The sequence below is a fragment of the Megachile rotundata genome, chromosome 12, assembly GCF_050947335.1.
Source record: "Megachile rotundata isolate GNS110a chromosome 12, iyMegRotu1, whole genome shotgun sequence".
NCBI lineage: Eukaryota > Metazoa > Arthropoda > Insecta > Hymenoptera > Megachilidae > Megachile > Megachile rotundata.
Window position 1 is genome coordinate 16,019,247 of NC_134994.1, and position 25,336 is coordinate 16,044,582.

The 25,336-nt window shown below is 49.3% G+C and overlaps 1 protein-coding gene across 3 annotated transcripts in view; it reads left to right on the forward strand.

Moving 5' to 3' along the window:
* The window catches only part of retn (retained), a 71,336-nt gene that overhangs the window by 21,877 nt on the left and 24,123 nt on the right, over nt 1-25,336 (forward strand). For 2 of the 3 annotated variants that reach the window (XM_076538242.1, XM_076538244.1), the window contains exons 2-3: nt 4,167-4,370; nt 4,929-5,297. In XM_076538242.1, the coding sequence (XP_076394357.1) occupies nt 4,167-4,370; nt 4,929-5,297 (573 nt within the window). The remainder of the gene's footprint in view (nt 1-4,166; nt 4,371-4,928; nt 5,298-25,336) is intronic. The other variant, XM_076538243.1, reaches the window with a different exon arrangement.

Genomic DNA, 25,336 nt, shown 5'->3' on the forward strand with positions numbered 1-25,336 from the left:
TCTTACTCTTTTAACGTCTTCTACTAACGTCGCTACTCTTTAGCGTATTCTTCGCGATACGAGACGATATTTACATTTATTTTTTCCTCATCGAACGATTAATCATCGAGTTAATTTCCGCCGGTTCTCGCTATCAAGCCGGTATCGCTCGCACCGTGTAACGTCCATCTATTTTATACGAGATAACGTTGACGATCGTTCGATGGAAATTCTGTTCGAACCCAGAGAAAAGGAGAGACGGTTACGTTGCTACGATAACGCGCGAAGCAATTACTGAAAACCCGTTTCACGTGTTACCGACTTAGGAAATGAGCTCCGATAACATTGCCGATAACGCGTTGCACATCCTTTACGCGTTTCAATTTGCCACTCGCACGACCAATACGCATTTTTTCATGTTTCGCGACAATAAAGGCTCGTTTTATTTCTCCTTTAACACCGACAGTTCTCGACTCGAACGCGTTTCGGTACAATGCGAATTAACAGAGCTCATTTTTGAGCGCTAGAACGATCGAGATACTCTATAACCAGGATTTATAACGGGAAGGCGCGAGTTTTGGAAGACGATTAAAAGAAGAAGAGGAGGACGAAAGCGAGAGACAAAGTTTCGTTCGGTGACGAGAAACGCGTTCGGGCGTTTTACGAGCGATAACTTAAGCGAAGGGACGCGTTGCCGAAATCATCGAGGCGGCAGCGTTTGAATAATCGACGAATCTCGCGACGCGATGTTTTAAACCGCGCGCGATATATCTCGCGAACGCCTCGCGCCCGAGGTGGCCTGAAATTAATCGTCCGTGTAATATGCCTGGAATCGCGGTGTTTGCTCATTTTTCCGCTCCTCGCCGCTCGCAGAAGCTTATACTTGGCACTTTATCGCGATACAACCACGCAAAGGGATCGTTTAATTCCGAAGAACGAATCGTTCAAGTCGCGTCGTTCTTCGTAACGGCAAGAATAGTCTTTCGCTTTTAATTAACCCACAAACTGTTAAATGTCGCGCTCGATTAAGATATTAAGATATTATTGTTGTGACAGGTGACTTCGTAACGCGATAAAAAATCGGAGCCAGAGGATAGCCTAGTTAAGCCTGTTAATCGAAACGGTAGCGATCGAATCCGACATCGGCGCACCGCGGCTAACAAACATTCTATCGAATCGCATCCGCGACTTCATGAAGACATTTTAACGACACAATAGCTAAATTTACCAGAAGATGGTCCGCGACGCGCTATCCCTCACGAGCCACGGCAGATAACCGGAGTGTCGGTTGATTTATCGCCGCGTCCGTCGTCCCTAGTGTACGATTGTTTTGTTGTTTATATCTTATAGTTTGCACGCTTCGCGGGTGTAGCCATGGTCTGGGTAACAAAGACCCACACGTGCGACCATGTTCATGCGACTAGTAAATCATCGCCTAAACGCTCGAGGCGCTGTCACGGTCGACTTGTCTAGAAATATTCTAATTATTGTCACGCTATCGCGCCAGTTCTAAACCGTTCATATTTCTCATCTTATAATTTTCCGTCTTTCTATTTTTTCTTTCCACGCAACTTTATCGAAATTTGATCTCGCACAAAAGTAATCGGCCAATTCACCAAACTCGTGATCACGTTACGATCGGATGTAAAAATCTCATTTACGAGTGTTTTTTTTTAACCGTCCCGAGTCGAAAATAACCGTCACGGCGGAACGATAATTGAACGTTCGGTAAAGTCGACGTCATTCGCTGGTTCGCAACTTTTGCTCGAACAAAGGAGATTATCCGTTCGATTCGATAGAGGTGTACGAGCGAAATCTCTTTGACTCGATTGACCGGCTGGAAATCGATGGTTGGGTCGAACGTGTTTTCGGTAGGCGAACCTCCGAATTATGCGAGGACAGACTCGCATTCCGCTCCGGGTATCTTCCGGTGACAGAAACGTGGGAGTGATTTCGTTCGGTCAAAAGCCGCGCCCACTTGTTTGGCCAGGATAACAGTCTTTCCCGAAGCTCTGGCTGGTGCAGCTTAGAAAGGAACAGTAAGTTTCTTCGTTCTCGACGCTCTCGTTCTTCGTCGACGTATTCCGTTCGTCGCTAACTAGCGTCCTCGGTAGAGCAAAACTTTTAAAGATATCTTCGAAATGTACGACGTAGTCAATCGTTACAGCGAATAATTTGATGGGTAGTCAGAGCTTTGACAGCGGCATCCGAATTCGCGTAGAATATGTACGTAGGAAGTAAATTTTGAAGAAAAGGAGGTGACAAGGCGAAACGACTGCGCGGCGGTTAACGTTAATCCTCGCGTCTGTATTCTGGTCGCGCAACAGGCTACAAATCATATCATTGAAGAGGTGCTAGGATGCTATCTCGGGGACTGGGTCGTCATTACGATAATCACGGTAGAGGCGTCCTCGGACTGCTATTGTTTTAACTCGAACCGGCTGTTCGCACGTAGGTGTTCGAATTCGTCTAAAAAGGATCTCCTAGTCGGGCGAACCCGGCCGTACGATTCTGAAACTCGTTCGCCGAATCGTCGAACGTTTTAAAGAATCTTCGAAATTCCGTGCAGGACGGCCGACACTGGATCGCGGAGTAATAACGGAGCGAAAAGGCAATTGTCCCATTAGTCGAACGGATTGGAAATTCCAAGGGTGAAGTTGTTCCGTGTTTGATTAGGATTCCATAGGGGGGACCGTAGGAGGGGAACGACGCGTCCATCGTTGACCACCTCGAAGGGTCAATATTATCACACGTGCTCGAAACGCCGACAGAGGGACCGTCGTTGTATCTGCTCGTTCCTTTTTCTCGATCATGATTCCGTTTTTAGATCAGGACCATTCGCTGGTCGGTACACCCTGCGCGCGGCACCTGCGCTTCGATAGGCATATATTTATCCAAGTCCGCCCTTTTCAGGTAGACCCTCGCCGCGCCATTTGAATACGCTCGAAAAATTCGACGAATCTATTTGCATGTTCTCGTAGATAAAGGGAGGAAGGCACACCTTCGGCGAAGCAGCGAACGCCCTTCGAATTTTGTTTCCTCGGATCGTTGGACGGTGTACCCGTTCGAACGGCCGGACAAGCTATCGAGAAGTAGGTGTAAGGCAACGAAACGACAGAAACGAAATTCGGAGTCGTGACTCTGTATTCGTTTCCGTGAAATCGTCTAACAGGCATCGAGGCGAAATACAACGAGCGTATCGTAGAAACAGTGTTTTCAGAGTCGTGACCGTGTTGTCTGGTAACGTAATCTCAGCAGGAGCGTGTTCGTCTGACCCGCAGAAAATGGCGGCAACTAATAACCCGTGCCGATACGATCGTGAGAAAGCGGTTGTCCGATAACGTCGATTCTGAAACGAAAGTACCAGCTGGTAAAACTATTCCAGGGAGAGACTATACTTGGAAATTTGAAATTTACCGCGCACTCGCGAAAAGGAAAAGAATCGTCTTCCTTCGAAGGAAATTGTTCGTAAAGTCGTTTGGTAGCCACCGCTCGAGACGATCGCGACGAGGAATCGATTCGCGACAAAAGCAACGGAACATCCGTTTTTTCCACGCTTTTTACGACGGTTCATTTCCGTTCACGGTGTAATGTCACTTTGTGTACAGTTTTATCTCGACACCGGTACAACGGGCACAGCCGTAAAACACTTATGACACCCGTAGCATAATAATGCCTGACCGATAGTCGTTATCTCGTCGTATATAACCGCGTAGCATTCGCCATTTTCCTAATTAATGTTTAATGCCTTCGATATCTGCCCTCCTTACTCACGATTGTACCTGTTCGCTCGATATCGCCTTATCGACTCAACCCGGAGTTTCCTTTTTCGAGCGGAATCGCGTTGAAATTTGCTCGACTGTTACGACGTCGTTCGACGAATAAATATTGTTAATCGCGAATACCGAGAAAACGCGTAAAAAAATTCTTTCATTTATCGGCAAAACACGCGGAGTCTTTTCCTTCGACGCGTCGAGCGTCGCGACGTAGCCGTGGAAAAATTTGTTTCAAACGGTTTCGCATTTTCGCGATATTCGGCGAAAGTAAAAACTAGTAGCCAAACGTGCGTTGAACGATACCGAAGGAAAAGCCGATCGAAACGTAAACGGTCGTTACGAAATCGTATACGCGATAAATCCGATACGAGCGATTCAATCGTCTAACCAGAATCGTTACTTTGTTTTCAGTCGCATCAGGAGGAGGATTTGTCGGATCCAGACCTGCAGGACGAGGAGAGCGGAGAAGAGTTACCTCAGCAACCACTTCAGGGTAACACGCACTCCTCGTCGGATAATGCATCCGTGCCGACTGGTACACCTACTCCATTAACACACTTGAACAGTCTGATGGGCACCCACCATCCACATTTTCTGGCTAAACTGAAAATGGAGGTCAGTGAAAAGGCTTTTTGCACGATTCGAGTTCGTTCGTTTGCTCGCTCGACGATCGGAACGGGAACGTAAATACTCTTTTATTAACCCCTCGTCGTCGCGTCGTGTCGCGAATACGTTGCATAAAACGATACGCCACCAAGTTCTCGTATCTCGACGGACGTAAGCGAACCGCATATTTCATTATCGACGGAGCTAAAAGGAATAGCGAAAAAAGCAAATGTTCGTTGCATAGAAAGGAACAAATAGCGGTGGCACGCGGTTTTGAAAATCGCGCGAGACCGTTGCAACAATCGCGTGGCTATTAACGCTCGTCGTAACAGCGGCGCCTACTTGGCGGCCTGTTCCTTTTTTTCTTTCGTTGCGCGAGCAAAGAACGAGAGCATTTTTTACGATGGTTGCTTTCAACTCGTCAACCAAGCGCGTACATTCACGATTTCCTATTCAAATCCGATCGAACGAATCGACCGCGAACTTCCGTTTTTCTTTGAATTTTTTTTTTTTCACCGAAAAAACGTCGCGTTAAACGAAACTTTTTTCTTTTCGATTGTTGCGCAGCAAACCGAAGTGGACGCGTTGAACAACAAAAGTGGACTGGAAGCGCTTCAAGCCGCGATGGGTAGCGGTGGCTTCAATTTGCCGTTTTCGTTTCCGCCACCGGCAGCGTTTCTAACGCCTCAACAACAACAACATTCGCAAAACAGTCACTCGCAGCCAGTAGCGACAACCGGAGTCGGAAGCGGTATACTAGGAAGTCAGATAACGTCCTCGGCTAGCTCGCATTCCAGCGAATCGTCGCAAGGCAGCGCCAGGAACGGTGGCGAGCCACGAGAGGGTAGTAGTCTTTCGCAGAACAACGCGACAGGAACGAATCATCAGCAACAGACCAGCTGGAGTTTCGAAGAGCAGTTCAAACAGGTGCGTCAGGCAAGTACCTACCTGTCTTATACAGTATGTTTGTTTCTTCGTATGCTAATTACGACGAAATTCGTTGGTTGTTCTTGTTTTTTTTCCAACAACCATGCTCAAAATCCTTATAAACCTCGATTGAATCGATTCTCTTATGTACGAGCGCGAAAGCAATTAACGTCGTTCGCGTAATCGCCGTTGAATCTGATCGATGAGCGTAGAAATGGCGAACGTAGGAAAGCATCGAAGACCGAACGAGTTTCGAAGACGATTCTCGCGATGGATCGTGTTCCCGGAGGTGTTCGCGCGAGCGACGTGGGCGTGTAAAGCGGTTGCCCTTTGTGGGACAGTGGTTAGTGGCATAAGGGACGCGTAATTATGGGCGGCGAGAGCGTTCGCGCGAGAGAAAGAGGCGAAAAGGAAACCGTCCACGGAGTGGGGGCTTTAATTAATGCAACGATGGGAGCTAATTATTATTTTTACACGACCGAGAGATAATTACCCTCGGACCGTTCGTCCCCCGAACACGGACTCGTTTCGTGGCGTTCGCGAGACAAGAAGGGGCCGCGCGACGTAAGAGAGCGCGTGTACGAAGGGAGAACGAGGGTGAACGATAGAGAAAGGAAGATAGGCCGAAAGACGCGAAAATACTGGTATACGAAATAGAGAGGAGTTGGTAGGCCGGGATGGACGTTAGTCATAGAATTAGTTGGACATCCTTGTTAACGCTTTTTGTCTCGTCTCGTCTCGTCTCGTCTCGTCTCGTCTCGTCTTCTCCGGGATATTTTTGTTTGGTCCACGGTGCTTCGGCCTATCCTACGACCCGCGTGCTTTTCAGTTTTTGCAAAGAGGGTGTGGTGTTGGATTACCATTTAGATTGTTGTTCAGACGCGCGAGCCACCGTTCTCTCTTCGTTGTTCGCGAATCGAATCGACTCTCTTACAGCGATTCCTCCACCCTTTCGACGTCGAAGTCGCGAGCGCGTCGGTTAGGGGTTCGACGCGGAGGGTGATCGCGTTCTCGCAGGGAGTTTGCGCGCGACGTTTGCGCCGATTAAACCTTACGAACGCGAGAAAACGCGAACGTACCGCTAGGAGGGAGACGATGGAGCAAGCGTAGGAATGAAAATGGAAGTCTCCACCTACTCGAAGAGCGGCGCCCGCGTCTCACGGATCGCATCCATCATTCCGGTGGGGGCGTACTTGCAGGGTCTTTAATCTTTCTTCTTAACGGAGACGGTGGTTCCTTCCCTTCTCCCTCCGTGACCTATGAGAATCTTTTCCCTTTCTCGCGAGCTGTCTCCGACTCTCGATCACTCGCGCACCAAATTTAACCTCTGCCCGCGAACTCGTTCCCGTCCCTCGATCGATTTTCGACGAACCTCGGCATCGGTTAAAACGACACCGATGGAACGGAGTTGTCCCGTTTCGAAGTTATTCGAACTCGCTGCGAATAACTTGAATAGAAATTATCGTTCTTCTTATCGCGCTAAATAACAATAAATAATACACGTATTATTTTTAATAGTTAGAGGAACCGTTGACTGCGAACGCGTATCTAAGAGCTTAGAAATTGTCCGACAATTATTTTGCTCGAAAAGTAGCAAAAGGATTAACACTAACTATCGCGACGTCTTATTGGTCGCGTTTTATCGTCGACGATATAGGAATATATGTAGAACGATGCAAGTTATATTTCGCGATGATAAATGCTCGCTTTATCGCGATTCCTTTGTCGAAGAATACCTATATTTTATTTCAATTCCGTCGCGCAGTCGCGTTCCCCGAAGGCGAGGATATTAAACATTTACGATTTTTCGTTTCCCGTAACACCGTCGCGATCTCAGAAATCCGTTCGTCTAACGATCGTTTAACCAATAAAACGAAACGTTGCGATCGTTAGACGACCGTAAAAATTCGAGGTTGTTTGTTTCTCGCGGTGAATTAGTAAGTTCATTACGAAATCGGCTGATTCGACGATCGTTTCGATCAACGAAAAGTCGAACGGCGTTTTACGCGACTGCGAAAAAGAAACTCGGTCGATCGGTCAATTTCCTTAAACGATCTCGCCAAGTCCTCGTTTCCAAAGTACACGCGTGTCCCTCTGTATTATACGTTGTTTCGATTGAAACAGAAGTTCGTCTTTCGCTACGTACACCTACGCGTATCCTTGCATCGTTCCTGCATCCTTGCTCGTACCATCGTTCACTGACCGTACGCTACCACGACCAGTATAATACCGTACCACTATACTTTGCAGCCATTGTGAAATAACTCGTAAACCTGCAAATTGCCGGGTATTTCGCTGCCATATACGCGCGTACACCGGTTCTTTACACCGTTTCGTGGCTGTCTTAGTGGGCGCATCCGACGCGTACGATGTACGACCACGTTCGATTTCGAACTTGTTCGCGTTTTCGCGTGCACCTTGCTCGGCTTGGACTCGAAGCGAATCCTCCGGTGAATTTGCCTCGAGTTACCGTCGCGATTATGCAAACGCGTTATCGCGGTCGCGTTGCTAGCCGAATTTTTAAAGGAAGCGCGACTCTAGGAGCGTCTGGACTGACCCCTTTCGTTCGACACGAGGACTCTGCTCGTCAATTAATGTCCCCTTTTACGGATTCTTCATTTTCCTCCTTTTTTTCTTCCAGTCGCCGACATTCCCCTGTCGGTCATTATCTCCGTATACTCGCTTATCGATCAATTAGGAGGGCCGTGCATGCAGAAGCGCAATTACAGCACGGTGCAACGAGATGATCATTGAACGGAGTCGTGGTCGCTCACAGGGAATTGTCCGAGCGTTTGTTCCGCCGTAAAAGACCCTTCGTTTTCCGCGATGTTGCGGTGCGTAATGATTTGTTCGTTTCTCCTGCTAATTCGGAAAGGATCGAGTTAGATGCTTCGAAAGACTCGAAAGAAATCGTTCGCGGAGCCGCGTATGTGGGTCACTCTGAAAGCTTCCGAACGTTCGTTCATATTTTTCGATGAACGACTTTAGAACGCGCGATAGCCAGAAAAATTCTCGTTATCCGTGCAACGAGAAGCTCTACTCTCGGTAGAGCTTCCTTCTAGAATCCTAACCGCGTAGCTAGCTAGAAAATACGAGCCATGGAACAAAAAACGGCAAAATTGCGAGCAACAGTGTTGCGCTCGAGAAACCGCGGCGAACCAACTAATCTACTTACTTACTTCGGTGCGTAACACCTGCATCGCTTACCCGTAAACGATCAGCTTTTTCTTGGTCGCAAAAAAAAGAGGAGAAGAAAACGATATATTGACCCGTGGATTCTTCGTGTTTACCCAATAATTGGATGAGGCTGTAAATATGGCTATTAAGCTACCTACGCTTTTCGCGCTCGTTAGAAGCGAGGTATCGCGAGCACCGAGGCGCATTCCCTCTCTCTCGCTCTCGCTCATCCTGCAAGGACTTGACTCGGTTGGCTGGGAACGATTTAACTCGAGCTTATTTTCTCTGGACGAAAAGCAAAATGGAGGGTATTCCGGAAGCGTGTTCGTTCGTAAGCGTAATCTCGCGTTCGCGAAGCAACACGACCGACGCGATCGGGGCCGATCGGAGGCGAAGAATTCTCGAAAGAGGTGTCTTTCGAACAAGACGTCAGAAACGCGGCGTCGTTATCTCGGCGTCGAATCGCGTGCGCCTCGTGCAAAACGATGTTTAACTTTGTTGCTCACGTGACCATGGGTACTCATCGTTGGCAGTAATTTCGCGGAGATACGAATCAGGAAGGAGAGGGCGCGCGATGATGGAGGTCCGCGATATTTCCGGGTTAGGTGACGGGCAAATTGGTTCGTTACGCCGTGCAACGCGGTTCAGCCATACGAAAACAAAGATTTCCCCGACATCCTCCCCGACAGGATGTGACGAGCTGCTACCCCTCGTCCCGAGAACCGTGCAATTTTCCTTTTTTCTCGCTTCCTTCTCCGATCAGATAAGACGGAGGTACGAACTTGGAGTTTTCGAAAAGGAACCGCCTACAAAGTTTGCGCCGTACGATCGTTTCGCCCAGTCTTTCTCCGGGGATTCGTTACCCACTACGAAAACTACGGTACAATCGGTTTGTCGTATCACCGAAGGTATCCTTGGAACGCGAGATCGATGACGACGATGGTAATAAGCGCGTTTCTTATCGCGTACCAATCCTTCGTCGCACGCCATCGGAACAGGCTGCGGCAATAAAGTCATCTTCCGCTTTTCTCACGGTCCGCTTAAATAAGGCTTAAATAAGATTGACGACACGACGGTGGTGCAGGTTTATCGGGAAGCGTGACTAGTTTTCGCGCGCTAATCGAACTTGCGCTAGATCCAGAGGACGACGAAGCTTTCTCTAGCCCCTGAATCGTCGTCGATCGGAAGGATGGACGCGAAGGAAGGAAACGGACACGAGTGGAATCCGTCGAGTCAACGAGGAAGAAATCTCCGCATCGCGGCGCGGGGTGGCGCGAGGCGGCGTCGCGAGCGTTATATTTTGACCCCGGTTAGCATACCAAAGCTGCATTATATTACACGAGGCCTGGTGTGTGACTCGCTATTATAATGAATATCTTTGCATTGGCCTATAAGCATATATGTAAAGCACGCGCGTTTTCATGGGGTGTCAGTCAGGCCTCAGACAACACGAACACCAGAAACGATATCGTCGATGTCTGTCGGACGCAGACTGGTCCAGGAGGGTCGTCTTCGTCGTCGGCGGCGAGATATTATTTGAATTTCAATGAATCATGTGGGTGCAAGTGTCGCCCGTATTCATTCACGTTTTATACCTCGTTCGTATACGCGCATCGGTGTGTGCCATGGGTGTACACTAACGTTCAAAAGTCTTCGAACAGTTATCGCTTTTTCTAGGATACGACGATATCGCGACACAAAATATTTTATCTTTCCGTGTAATTTCAAGTATTATCTTAATTTATACGTTTTCGATATTTTGCATACTTCGAGTAACTCGTTTAGTTCTCGTACTCGCGCCGTACAGTTGCCGTTTCGTAAACGCGCAAACGCGTGCAATTCGATCACGCGATTGTCGAAATTATTACGGATCGGGATCGAAACGAACCGTCTCGTTACGATCTCGATAGCGTCGTTTAACGTCTCTACGATTCTCGAGCCTACCGACTCAACTTTTGGCCAATAGTGTATGCTCGAACGCGTTCGTACGCATGTAAAATATCGTCTCCGTTCATACCCCCTTTCGTCTGGTCGAGTCGCGTCGGTCGCCTTTGCGACATCCGCGTAGAAAGAGGAGACAAATGCACGGAATCCTCACGGGTTCTTTTTCATTTTTTTTCCATGGTGCATTCAGGGTCCCGTGTTCGAGACCAGTCACAAAAAGTGTCTCGCGATTCAAGCCGCGCCTGACAAAAGGAGATTATCTCCGATCGTTCTTTGTCGACCGATTTTCCCCGTACGTATCTCTTATGCGCCACTTTGCCTCTCCCGGTCGTCATAGTAGCCGTATCAAACCCCCCGTAATTTTTCTTGCCGCGAACCGTGAATAGAGAGTCTCTCGATGGAAGACGCTGGCGATGACCCTTTTACGTACTTTCGTCACGTGGACGAGTCACCGTCCGTGTGGAATGCGAACCGAAAGAAAGCCATGAATCCGTCGAGTTCGCGTCGATTCATCGTCTGGCAAAGATTTTTCGGATTCCAGCGTGTTTCGGTTCATTTTAATTTCTCGTCGCGAGACACCGCGATACAATGGAACCTCTTTATCGACCGACCAAAGAGTCGCTTATGCTAACTACGCGAACAGTGCCGGCTGACGCGGTCGAACAAATTTTCAAGAGACACGCTCGCTCACGGAGCAGCAATCTATGCACGTTCTATAACGCTTCGGCCTCTCCGGCGTTCACCACGACTCATTACCTCGGCCTGCCGGCCAATTATCCACGCTCCGTTCTCGAACGAGTTCAGAATCGAATTGTTGGCGAATTGTCGAAGAATTTCAACGATTTCTCTTAAAAAACGGTGTTACGTAATCCGCCAGGATCACGATAGCGCGAAGTATCGACTCATCTAGTAAAGGGAAAAGACGATAGTTGGTTCGTTCAAAGACGGGATCTTAAACCGTCGGTGAAAAGAACGACAGTCGGACAGACGGTGTATCTTCCCTCGTTTTGTTCATTCGCGCATTCTCGAATTCTCCTTAATCGGCGCGCGTCGCGGCTGCACGCGTGGTCGAATAATGCGACCGAGCGTCCCGTGAATAGCGCAATTAAGCAAATGAAGCGTCCCACGCGTGCCTCCGTCTCCTCTTAACCTTCTCCTCTGTTCGTTCGGCCCGCGACCCACGCCCCTCTCCTCTTTTCGCTTTCGCTCGAGCGTTCGCGCCTTCTCGTCGAAATTAATCTCGCGTTCGAGCGCGAGTCGGTCGCGGAGACAGGCCGGAATAATTCAATAAACGCCACCGACGACGCCGAGTCGCGGCTCGTTTACGGTCTTCCAGCCTTCCTCGACGCGACAGAACACCCTTGGACGAGAGCCCGTGCGAAAAACGGACTGGACGATTCGACGAAGGATCGCCAGCAACGAGGGCAAACACGCGAAACGCGACGGTATTTAACCGTCATTTTTTCGACAGCTGCTCACGGCCACGCTCATCACCATGGTCATTACGTGTAATTTTCGCGAAGGAACCGAAGATGTCACGTGCCGCGTCAATTTCACTCAATTTCACGCGGGAAAAAGGCCAATTACGTACTCTCTTTTTACCGGGACTCAAACACCTTTCTTTCGTTTGCTTTTCCACGACAAAGGATATACCCTTTACCGACAGCTGCAATCACGGAACCGACTGTTCACCCGTCGCAGAAAGATCGACGCTCGATAACGATACGAGTTTGAAAAATCGTGCCAATATCGATCGCGACGTTGGATCGTCGAACATTCGACGAGCTTATAACGAGAAGCCTGGGCCGAGAACGCGAAAGCTCGAACGAGCCGAACGATCGGAGCACGGAAAACGATGTCGTTCGAGATATTTACGGAACGTTTGAAAGCGGAGAACGGAAAATGGGAAGCAGAGATCGAGTGGCGCGAGAAACGGGATGTTGTCGAGCAGCAACATCGGCGTATGGAAGGACCAGAAGAAAGAGAAAGAGAAACAGAAAGGAACCAGGGCGGGAGGGTGAATCGTCGAAGAAGCGAGAAAACGAACGGGAGGGGGACGGTGCGTTGCCTTTTGACACGACATGTGTCGGTCGTCTCTCGCAGCGAGATCTAAGACTGGACGGGCTTCCGCTAATCCGAGAATCGGGCCTTTTAATGCGAGACGAGTTTCGCGATTATAAATATCAGAGATACCGGGAACCCGACCACGGGGACGTCTAGACTCTAAATTCTAAATGAAACCTCCGGGGGTGCGCGTCGTCGAGCGCCGAGAGACTTCTCTCCACGATTCGTCCGATACGTTTCAACGTTTTTATGCTATATCGGCAACAACGATGCTCTAATCTTCTTCTAAGATCCCTCTGCTGCGTAGCTCGACACCGATCACTCGATACATCTCGAAAAGAGAACTAGCTTCACGAAACGTACCACGAAGCGTAAACCAGCTGGTAGAAACTCGTGGCGTACTGTAGGTCGCGAACGCGTCGTCGAAGTCGTTCGTTTTCCGTGCCCGTACCGGGGGCAAAAGTACGTTTTAAATTACCGCCCTCTCGCGTAGAAGAGTTACGAGCCTGCAGCAGCTGCGAATGGTCCTACTCGTACGAGACGAACAGACGAACGAGAAAGAAGAGATCGAACGAAGAACGAAACAGAGGGACCATAGGAAAGGTTTCCCGATGACGGCACGCGACCCTTACTGGATACGCGTTCACGAGTCTTACGAAGATCCTAGGATAATTTTAGGATAACCGGAACCTCGAAGCTCTCCACACGCATCGTTGCAGCTTGTTACGGTATTGTCGCTTGGATAATTTTAGAAGAAACTCGTACTTTTCGATACTGATTCGAAGCGGTTCGAATCTCCGAGTAAAAGGATCGTTTCCCGAAATATTACCGAGCGTTATCTCGTCCGTTGAAAGAAAGAAATCAAAGATTCGGCAGATTTTTCGAGACGATCGTTTAATAGCGTCGCTGCTCGAAAGACGTCGAGAGGAACGTCCACCGTGGGTAAAAGGTGTTATTCGTCGCGACCGCGGGAGGCTGTTATTATAGGTCGACGAGACGAGCGAACGGAAGGCGAAGACGCGAAGAACGAGAAGATGTCGCAGTCCAATGATCGCTTTCGCGCTCGCGTAACTTCCCGTTTAGGCGAAAAACACGGTGTTCGAGGAAATTGCTCGACTGACGAACCACGGTTCGACGCACTCGTCGTCGAGCCGTTTATCCGGCAAACCGCGTGCACAAAGCAAGTGGCACGTGTTACTCGGAGGGATGCCGGCCGCACACCCCAGGGAAAGAGCGCACGCTCGATTAAACTCGATCTCGAAGCCGATCCGACAAGCGCTGACCGTCTTCGTCGATTCTTTCTCTCCGTATTCTATGTTCTACGACGATGTAGGATCTCGTTGCTCTACGATTCATCGACGAAGTAGATCGTTTTTCTCGCGGAACGACCTGTAAAACCCGAGAGGACCAAAGAATTATCGGTGAAAGTATCGGCAGGAATCGACTTTTTACACGGTTTTTATCTTCTCCGAAGAACAAGGAGCCCCCGGTATCTTAAGTGCCAGCCCAACGCAAGAATGTACGCCGGTAACGCGGTGCTTCGTATAATCGGTAACCTACCGAAGTGATTTCGACGTTTGAAGGATTTCCCTGAAACGAGGAGACGGTAGTATCGAGGGAAGGAGTCCCTCGGAGAAACCATCGTGGGGTTGATAAGATCGTGCGTCGTAAACCGTTAAGCGTCGAGCAGCGAGTAAGAGCGAAGCTGACCAAGCAGGAGAAGACGGGAGCGTGGGACGGAAGCGGATGTAGCGGCTGTAACTTCCTCGCGAAGATGCGTTTTACCGTTCGTTGTTTCGCAGCCTGGACCGCGAGGTAGATTCGACGGTATAATTCCTTGCATTCTCCGAGAGAGAGAGAGAGCAGCGTTAATTGGCTCGTTCGAATCGCGGATCAAACGCGTGGTAATTAACTATGGATGAAAATCGCGAACGACGACGAAAGAGGAACGAAGACGCAGCGAGTGCAACGGTGGCGCGCAACGTCTCACCGTTCATCATTTTTCATCGTCGGATCGCATTAATTACCATTGTAAGATACTTCGATCGCTCGGCTACGGTCGTTAAAGGGATCGATTAAAAAAGGGGGAAGAAAAGGTCACACTCGACGACTGTTAATAGCATACGGTGCGCGTACCTACTTACGTTTAGCGCGATCGATTAAAGATACCTTAATGATTCTCTCCCCGAACAGTATCGTCTCATTTATCATTACGGCATCGCACGCGAAACCTTTTGGAAAATTCGTCGACGACCTCGGCCTCGATCGCGGATCCGAATCGAACACGGATTTACCGATACTCGCGCCTCGACGAAACGCGGAATTCTTCTAGCTTCTCGCTACCGCGGTGTTTCATAAAAAATCGTAAACGCTGCCTGTTGATCGCCGGTAATTATCGAGCACGAAACCAGTTAACCCGGTATGCACGCGCGAGTAAAAGGGAATCGAATCGTCGGACGTTCCAAAGATCGTTCGTAATGGTGCGGAGAACAAATGATCAACATTTGTCAACGCGGAAGCAGAAGAATCGAAAAATGGAGGGACACGCGAAGGCAAAAAGATTTCGTTCCGCGTATACGTATACGTAAGAGATTCATTGGACGTGTCACGTAGGAGTGACACACGGAACAGAGGAGAAGAAAAGAGAAGAGAAGAGAAGAGACGAAACGAGAAGAGAGCCGGTTGAAAGCAAGCAACTCCGACAGTGGCATTCTTGTGGCCCCGATGACGGACGAACGGAACGAATTCATGCAGATGCGGAGTGCCGTTTGATTTTTCACCTTCGGTTACACCGAAGAAAAGGCCTCTTTCTTCGCCGTGGAACCGTATTACGGATTCACCGAACGATCTCGGACTTCGTTATCGGCTCCGCTAATCATATACGGCGTTCAATCACGGCACAAAAGCCAGCGAATAGGTAGCGCGGGAGCCGCTCAATGGCCAGCGAAGGATTTTCAATTTGTCTCGATCGTTGCGACGCGAATATTTAATGTCGCGCGACCAACTGTTTCAGTCTCGACCGTTCGTTGCGCTGGAAAAAGATCGATAATGTTGCTTCGCATTTTCGATCGAAATTCCTATTACGTGGCTACGAGATTTTTTGTCGCGGCTTCGAGATCGCACGCCATTCGAGCAGTTAAAAACCGATCGTGTCCGATGGAACGTCTCTTAACCGTTGTAATTTTCTGCCGCTGTATTTTGTCGATGCTTATCTCCCCGTTCGGGACACACCTTTCGATCTCGCGTGATCGCGCAACGACAAATTTCACGAATTTTTCACGAAATTATTTCCGAAATCGAGCACGATCTCGAGATCGTTAAGACGCGTTTTGGTCGAGCCGAGACACGGCGCGTCGTTGTTCCCACGAGCTTGATTCATCGTCGATCGAGCGGAGCCGGCTGGGCTCGCGGTGACCGATGATCAGGCTTCGTTAGCCCCGAATTGCCCGAACATTCGTTTTCAACGTTACGCTTCCTCTCTTTCTCCGTAATCGTCCAATTTGTCGATCCAGAGAGAACGCGGCACGAATCGTTTACTCGTCGACACGACATTCTCTAACGTCGCCTTCTCCCGACAATATTGTCGCTCAACATATCGTCGACCACGGTGCAATCGGCGCGATTTATCCATCGCGAGCGTTCGCGAACGTGGTGATTTCGATTATCGAACGATAAGGCGAATCTATGGTCTCGCGACGCGGTCCATTCTACGTGTTCCGTGAAAAAAATAAAAGGAAAGGAACCAAGGACGAAAGGGAAGCGAGAACGACGCGCGAAAGGCCTGGCAGTCGAGAGAAGAAAAAGGCCCGACAGGAAACACCGCGGGAGGCGAAAGGGCACGGTTTAACGCGATATCGCGTTACACGGCGACACGAGTCACGAGATTGCCAATCACCGTATTACCGAAGCGAAGTCGAGTTTCCGCTTCGTGACGCGTGCGTCCAACGTTCGACGCTCGCGTGAATTCAGCTCGGTCGCGTGCCGCACCTGCGCTCGCTTCGACATTTTTCCCCGTTAATCGACGTCGAGTCGCGGCTATTAGGAAACCCGTTACTCTTCCGGAAAACGCGTCAAGGTGTAATCTTGTCCGTTGCGCGGATCGTTATCGTTTTCGTCGGCGTCGTTGTCGTAGCTGCAGCGAATCGTTAACCATGTTCATCCCGGTGCTATTTTCACCGTTGAAAGTCGGCGACAGATTTCGACGTCGTCGCGTACAATTGGCCCGTTGATTCGAGCATTCGTCGAGGAACTTTGTATAGGCGGGAAACAGGGACGGGCGTACAGTGGTGGCGCGATAAATATCCTGGCGGAGAAAACACATCTTGGTTCGTGAGCAACGGATCGTGCTCGAAACAAAACAACGAAACGCGCTCGAACAACTCGTTAACGCCACACGGCGAGCATTGTTTCGAGCACGAATCTTCGCGGCCCATTTCGCGTCTCTCTAAACACCGGCTCGCAAAAATCTCGGTTAACTCCGCGAGAAAGCGTTCGCGGTTCTTCGTTCGCGACGAACCGTGACGATCGCGACAAGAGTCGTACAAAGTCGGTCGAGTACGAATCGAACCCCGAACGAGACGGGAAGGAAATAAAAAAGCTCGAGGTTATCGCGAGACGAACGAGCGGCGAAGAGCGGTCGGTTGGTTCTCGAAGCGAGCTGTATGGGAGCGGGTAACGCGTTAACATTGTTTGAAAGCCGCGTCTTTGATCCGAGCCCGGTTGGCGTACATCAGTCGGGTTTTATGTCTACCGAGAATTCGCGGCCCCTCCACCACCGCGTAAACATTTGGACGTTGGTACCGTTCAACGATTTGGTAGGGTCCTCGAGCGGCGCGAACTCGCGGTTTAGCTGGATGACCATTCGATACTGTCTCGCAAATTTACGAACGATTCGATCGGTGTAGAATTTTCGCTTCTCTTCGACGATACTCGAAACTCTCGAACGGACAAGAGTTTCTCTGCTCGAGAAGTCTAAACAGTCTCGACAGGCGTCGTTGTACCACAAGCATTTTCGTCTCTTATATTTCAATTATACTCGCGTACGTAAACGCGTGTCTGATCCTACCACGCTTTCGCGGAAAAGAAAAGAAACGTTCCTACTTCCGGCCGGTACGTTACCTTCCGTTCGCGTTCGCGATAATGAAAAATACCGATCAACCAGCGTGCATTCATCCTCGTGAAAGCCACGGGACAATATCCCGTTTTTTTTTCTTTTGCAGCCGACCCGCGAGCGCAAAAGACCCCTTAATGAAAGGCTACGGCCGAGCATAATGCGCGGGGCGGACTTTGGCGCCTCCCTAATCAATTAATCAGCGAATCTCGCTTTTATCTGCGCCGTGTAACCACGTAATTTTCTCCTTCTCGGTTTATTAGGAGCCGATTAAGAGGGGCTCCGTTGCCCTCGAACCGAAAGATTCCCACCCTCTACGCTGCTCTGCCCTACTCTGTATCCTCGGAGAATAAACTCCGACGATTCGACGAGGGACTTAATTGCGAACAATACCGAGCGTTCTTTGGACGGGAAGTGGCTTGTTCGTGGGACGAGCGTGTCTCGTATATCGCTTTATCGATCGAGCTTTTACGCGTATTATCCGTGGCTCGATCTGGTTAGTGAGAGAACCCGGTCGGTTACAGTTGGCGCCTTCGGTATAACGACGATATAAACGCGGCATTTGTCGTCGATTACGGATAATCGTCTAGAAGGGTTCGAGGCGATGCGGCAGGAAATAGCTGTCGCGAGATCTTAATCGGTACAAATATCAATTAGGATCAAACCTCTAATCTTTGGAGCAACGTTATCTGGACAGCTATCTCTCCGCGTAACGAGCACGCGTTCGTTATCATCGAATTAACGAGCTTTTTCGTGTTGGATCCGAAGAAAAGCTTGCTCGAGAATCACTGGAGAAGGGAGAAAGAAAGGGAGGGAGAGCGAGAAGGAGGCAGAGAAAGGGTGAACGCGAAGAGAAGAACCGCAAAACAATAACTCGCCGAGTCGATCCGCAGAGAGATCGCTTACGCCTGGAAGAGAAACGCGGGAGAGAAGTCGAAGAAGAGGGGGGAGACGAAAGAGCGAGAAAGAGAGAGATCATCCCCGTGGTCCGCTGCTCGTCCGTTAATGCGTTGCCACGAAGATCTATGGACTGCCCGTAGTTTATATGCTAATCCGTAAAGAGTGTTAAATACTCGATCATTTATCACGCCATCGCTTCTCCTCCTCTTTCTTCTCCTCTTTTGCCTCCTCCTTCGGTTCCTCCTTCTTCCCTCTGGCCCGGCATTTGTCGGTCGACCGTTCGAGTAGCTTCGAACTCGGTGCTCGAACCTTCTTCTTCTTTCTCTCGTTGCTTTAGCTAAAGTTTAGCGCCTTCGAGGTTGCGTCCTTTCACCCCCGCAACGAGTCGACCGACAACGAGTAATTATTATCGTTCAACCCCTTCGACGGACAGTCGGCCCCTTTTTTGCGTCCCGATGCACTCGGACGAGTGGGAAACGGAGAAAAAGGGACAAGGGTGCGATTGTCCGGTCGGACAAACCGTGTTTTCGCGCATTCGAAAAACGACGGGGCGTTTATATGGGCCACGTATCGGCGAGTTACCGAAAGATTTACGATTCGTGTCGGATAATCCAATAAGCCGCGAACGATCGAACATGGGCGGAAATGATGGAAGTCCGCCAACTGGTACTCGCCGCACCGCGCCGACTCGAGCGGAACGTGCGCTATCATCCGCGTTGTCTGCGCGCGATAAAACATCGATCGTCGAATTCGAGTCCAGCGAATGATAAATCACGCGCGAGACGCGGGATCGTATCGGCGCGCGGTGCGGCGCGGCTGTCCGCTCGTGGAAACTTTGCCGACCAATAAATCTTCGCAGCGCCAGATAAAAATATCTAGTTCGCCGTTCACCGGGCCGCGATTATCGACGAAATAGCATTCTGCGGTAGTCGTTCGGTTAACGCCGTTTCCCGTTTACGATTCGGGGATGTATCGCAATTTCTTCGATAGGTAACAACGGCTGCCCCTCGACGATAGAACGTTAACGCGACGAGAATACATTACTCGGTGCTTGGTCGGAAAGAGGGGGCACCCGATCACCGATTTTTCGCGCTTATCCGTTCGAAGCGGTATCGCTTGACCCGCCTTTAAGTCGCACTCGCCGAATACTCGAGACTCGCTCCGCGAACAAACAGGAAAAGAAAGAAAGAATATGGCGAAAAGGAGGCGAGAAAGAGCGTGGCGCGTATTCTAAAATTAAGCACGACCGCGTCTGACACGCATCTACCAAGAATCACTTCGGTGTCTTCGGTAACTTCGGTATACAGCTCCTCCCTTTGGTACGGGACAACCTCCTCGAATGACTGGAAATAAAGATCGTTCGGTTTCTTCGCGATTCGATGCCATTTCGAATCGAACGATTAGAGCGTTACGCTTTCGGAGTAACAGCTCTCGGATCGATGGTCTTTTCCGAACTAAACACTCGACGACGTGGCGCTATTAGATCGTCCGTTCGTAGAACGTCCATTCGGTACGAGCTCATTAGACCGCATTTGAGCTTGATTAATTACATTCTGGACGAGGGCCGTCGTCCCTTCGTTCGAAGACTGGCCCCAAAGGTGCTGGTTAATCCGGCCTCTAGCTTGGGACTGCTCGTCCGGTATCGGCGATTTTAGAACAATGTTAAGATTCAGAAGCAATAAATTATGTTGGAAACGGCACCCGATGGGTCAGGTAGGATAATTCCCGGAGCAAGAGGCCTCTTAACCAGGGATTAGGAAATCCGTCAGGTATACGGGGACACGCGGGAGGATGCGCTTTTACTTTTCCACGACCGTTTTTCCTGTTTTCCGTTAGAGTCGTCGGCACGCCGTATTCGCGTATCTTTGCGAACAATCCACGAGCAAACTACCGATCGAACAAAAACATTCGCGATCAAGACGTTGAAAAAATGAACGTTGTCGACGATTACTACCGGACAACGTTAAGAAAAGGCTAGAGCACGATTTTTCGGCTCTGTCGAGATAAAACAGAGGGTGGTAAAGTCGTGGTGGGGATGCGTTTCGAAGGAACTGCCCCGTACGAAGCTAGGAAGAACAGGAACGAAAAGGGAAGACGTCGAGGAAGGGCAGGAGAAGCGCCAGGGGCTAGGTTTTAGGAAAGCCAGTTTTCAATGGGCGGCCTCGCGACAAGCCCGCATTTTCCTCTGGCACCTCGCTTTTTCTCGAGGAATACCGTTGTCTTTTAGCTGATTATAGCTGTAAGTTTATAGCGCGCGTGTTCGTTTACTTGTACGCCGATGGGATTGAAGGGTCTCGAACGAGCTGGCTTGTTCGAGGACATTCTGAAGCGAAGAACGTTTACCGCCTCTATGAAGGATTACAAAGAAAGTTGCACGAACATGCTACACAAGGTGAGGTCTTTTTTATGACAATTCAACGAGTTCTTTCGACGTACGCACAGGGCTAACGGGTAGCCAACGAGATACGCGATGATATTTAGTCGAATTTAGAGTTCGGTTAATTAACTCGAGAATGAATTTACTCCGATTCGTAACTCGGTTGAACGAACACGAAGTAACGATTTTCAATACCGGTCATTTTTCATTTCCTCTTTAACCTTCGAAATTTATCCGACGAAGCGCGTATAAGTAATTTGTAACCCGACAAGATCTCCCATAAAATGCGTCCTAATTGTTTTCTCGACGATGTCCAATCTATATCACGGTTATTAATTTTGCCGACGAAACGAACGAAAAATAAAAAGAAAAGACGGCGCGTATTTAAACGGCACACGAAAAGAGCAAAGATCATCGTGATCTCGTTTCGTCGCACAAACTTGCTCGTGAAAAGAAGCCGAAATAGAATTCTCGGTCCGGGGGAGCAGCCCGTAAATGACCGAGTCCTGGCAAGGGGTGCAGAGGGAGAGAAGTCGAGCAGCCAGATAATCGCGTGCGTTAAACTTTTATAGGCCTGATTTTCATTTATATGTTAAACTCGTCATAACTCGAACAGGGGACGAAGGGGTTGGAATGTCCAGGGTGAGAAGAGAGACGGAGACGGAGAAAAGCTGTGCGTACGACTTTTTTTAAACTCGTGTGGGTCCGTTTCGCGCAGGTGTGCGTCTCTGGATCGCAGGTAGGGAGAGAGTTTTTTATTTTTCTAACAAATGAGCGGCAGGTATGACGATATAATATAAAAAGATCGGGCTAGAAAGAGAGAGAAGGAAGCGGACACCTGATTAATCGTCTTTTTATGGCTGGTAAAATATCACCGTGCGTAACGACGCGAGGAAAGGATACATAGAAAACTTTTGGCTGACAGATATGATTTTCGGTGAATCCCTCCATCGCGTCGCGTCGGTCTCCCTCCTCCGGTTATTGAAATATTCAAGCATCTTTTTTTTTGTCCCGACGGATCTCGTTTCACCTTCGGAACCGATCTTTTTTAATCCTTTGAATGGCACGTAGCCAGTCGTGACCACGTTGTTCTTGTTCAAAGTCGAAAAGCGCTGTCTTATTACTTCGGTTGAATTAATTGACGGCGTTGTTCTCTTTTTCTGTTTAGCAGTTAACACATCTACCGGTCACGGATATTATGTACTCGATAATAAATTCAAATTTGAAAGGTTCATTCGTCGAAGATTGATTCATCAACTTTTTCTTCGATATTCCACTTTTTCTCCGACCGAATAACTGAATAAATTATCGGATTTACGATCGAAGCTCTATCTATGAAATTCATTTGCAGTCAGTAGTCGTTGTCCGATCGGGCTATTAAAATAACTAATTGCTCGAACGGAAAAAACTCGATAAAAAATATCTATAAATAACGAGGCAAAACACGAGCTCGCGCGTTACGCGGAAAATAGTTGATACGCGGTAAGGTAAGGGATTACAAGGTTGCTGCGCTAAGCTCGGTACATATATTCTATTGCCGAGCTGCTCCAGATTTCTAACGAATCGTGCGGAGAAAAGCCGCGCCGCGATATCCGATCGTGAATTTTCTTCTCGTATCGTTCCACGCTCTTCTTCGGCACTGAATACTTTTTTCTTTTTTTTTTTTTCCTTTTTTTTCGAGTCGCCGCCGTGAACATATTCCACGTGTGTTGCTCGCGTGCTCTTTTCAACCGGCTCGACAATGTGTCGTCTCGAAATCCCTTTCGGTACGAGAACGAGTGTCGTCTCGACTGGTTCGACGAGCTCGCGTGACAAATGAAGGCGATGGAATACATTACGCGGCCACTTATCCCTGAAAAAAAAATATAGACTAATAGGTATACGGAACGTATAAATGAGGAGAAGAAGAAGAGAGGCGTCGAGGCGCTCGGACGAAAGAAAACGGGCGAGGTTCGTTGGTCCGGCATTGAAATCAAAAGGTTACGGTGAATCGGTCGTTTTTCAAGTAGCTACCAGCTCCTTGTGAATTCTCGACGAATCCGTGGTATCGATAATAAATTCGGTCTGCTAAGATGTTTGAAAGAAAGGCTCGAAAGAGAAGTCTCGAGCTTGGCGCGGCGCGGCGCGTCGTGAAAGAAGCTCCGTGAAATTTGTCACGCTCGTTCGTCGTCTTACTATCGGGTCGTTTCACGGTTTTGTTCTACGAGAGGAACGCTTTTCGAGCAATCGGTTCAAAAACGCTCGTACGTTGCGTCGATAACCGCGATCGTATCTGTCGGGCGTTTCTAAATTCTGTTTCGCCTGTTAATTGTCGAATTATACTCGACGATTCGCGCTTCAACATGGAATATGTTTTTCGCAAACCTAACGCGAGTTTGCCTTTATTAATTTTCGTCCCTCTCAACGAGCAGTTAGGAAACGAGCCAGGTCGACGACAGCCAGCAATCGAGGTATCGATAAAAGGTTTAAACGACCCTCGAAACGGTCTTCGTTACGGTAATCGTTTAATCATCGACCGCGATACGCGGTTCCTGTGGTGAAACGCGACTGGTCCTTTCGCTTGTAAAACTCGTCTAAAACCTCGTAAACGTGCTCGGTAGGCCTTCTAATATCGATGGATATGGTCGATGAATGTCCAGCGGGTATCTTTTCTCGAGAAAGGCGGGCCGCGAGTGAAGTTTAGCTAGAACCTCCGGCCGAAACATACAAAAGTGGCAAACCGGTGGCTTTTACGAGGAACCAACGGCAAAGACGCAGTAAAATCATTAATAAAAACGTTCTCATCGGCCTGTCGACCCTGTAAACATTGCTTTTTAGATGTCGTATTCGGATCGTAAAAGGGCTGCTCGGCCGGGTAAGTCTTCGAGAGCCTACGACGTTCGACCAGATCGAATCGACTTTGCTCGTTTACGAGGTTAATTCGAGGTACAGTTCGCGAAAAGGGAGAATAATGTCCCTGCGAGGTGTGCGTGGTTTCGCGCGCAACGGCTCCGATCGAAAGACGTCCAGTCGATATCGTAACAATTTCTTCGGACAGCCGGACAGATCGGGATTCGTTTTTTATCGCGTAATTTCGTTATCGAAACCGTTTCGTTATTGACCGTTTGGTCAAGAAACTTTTACGCTTTATTCGTCGAACAGGATTAAATGTTTCGGTCGCGTCGCTTCTTCAAACCGTTCGTTCTTATCCTCGCTCGTTAACGAACAAGAATCTCGAGATATCGAGACGAGGGAACGGCTCCCGGATAATTGGTCGCATTTAAATATCAATCTTCTTCGGTCTCGTGGACCCCACGGTGTTAACTCGGTCTACTGGACCGAGGGTTATTATACTACGCGTTCGAGGGTCGGGGGTCCAGGCGCGGTGCGGCGCGGCGGTTCGAAAGAAGATAGAAAGCCGGAGAAAAGAGAGGATCGACGAAGAGGAGAACGTTGACGCGAGATAGAAAGAGACGCGACGAGGTGTTCGGACAAATAGAAACGTTCGCTTCGCTCGGCTCGAGAGACTGTTCTGTGAGGTCGCCGGCTACATAGCGCTGTCGTGTAAACACGCGCTAACTGCCTCCTCTTGCCGACGCCGGCCGTCGTCTCTACTCTCCTCCTCTCTCCTATCACCGACTCGTTTCGACGCACCTCGATCATCGTCCGTCCGTGTGCCGTACACCCGCGACTTTTTCGTCGCGACTACTTTTTCGCCGATTCGATTTCGACGTCGTTTTCCCGCGAACTCCTAACGCTTCCGTCGTTGCTCGCTAGGTGGCTCCGTTCGCGAACCGTTCATCCCTCGAAGCTTCGAACGCGTTCTTTTCCCGTTGCTACTTTGCACGGTATCCCCCTGCCTGTTTACGAGCGGCTCGATCGGACCGCGATCCAGCAAAATACGGTTAACGGTTTTATAACCGATCAAAGGAGCAAGAGAGATTCTTCGACGTTTCATCGAAGGAGAGAAACACCTTTCACGGTTCGATAGATTCCCATCGGCGAAGAATCGCGGAGGCACTGGAACAAAGATGGCCGTTGATACCGCGGCCAGGAACGACGCGCGTTCTGTGTATTCGTTCGATTAGCACGGTGGTGCGAGTTGTTTCGCTTCCTCGTTAATAAGAGAGCCTCCCCTCCGTGTTTCGTTTCTTGTCCGACCGTAGATCCCTCTGCTCTCCTATACTGTGTCCTGCCCTGCCTTGCCCTGCCCTGCCCTGCCCTGCCCTGCCCTGCCCTACTCTGTTCTTTCTCTTTCTTTCTTTCCTTGCTCTTCTCTTACCGATACGTAATTCGAAGCAGTCGCATAATCTTCCCATGGTTGAGTCCAGATAATGCCGTGACTGCACTAGACAATGCCGTTGCTGTCTCCTTGCGTGGGACTACGACTTCCTTGGTCGCACACCGACAAACGAAGGATGACGATCTTCTATCGGGAACAAGAAAAAGGAAAGCTAACGATCGCGATACGATTTATCCGGAAAATATACGTTTCTT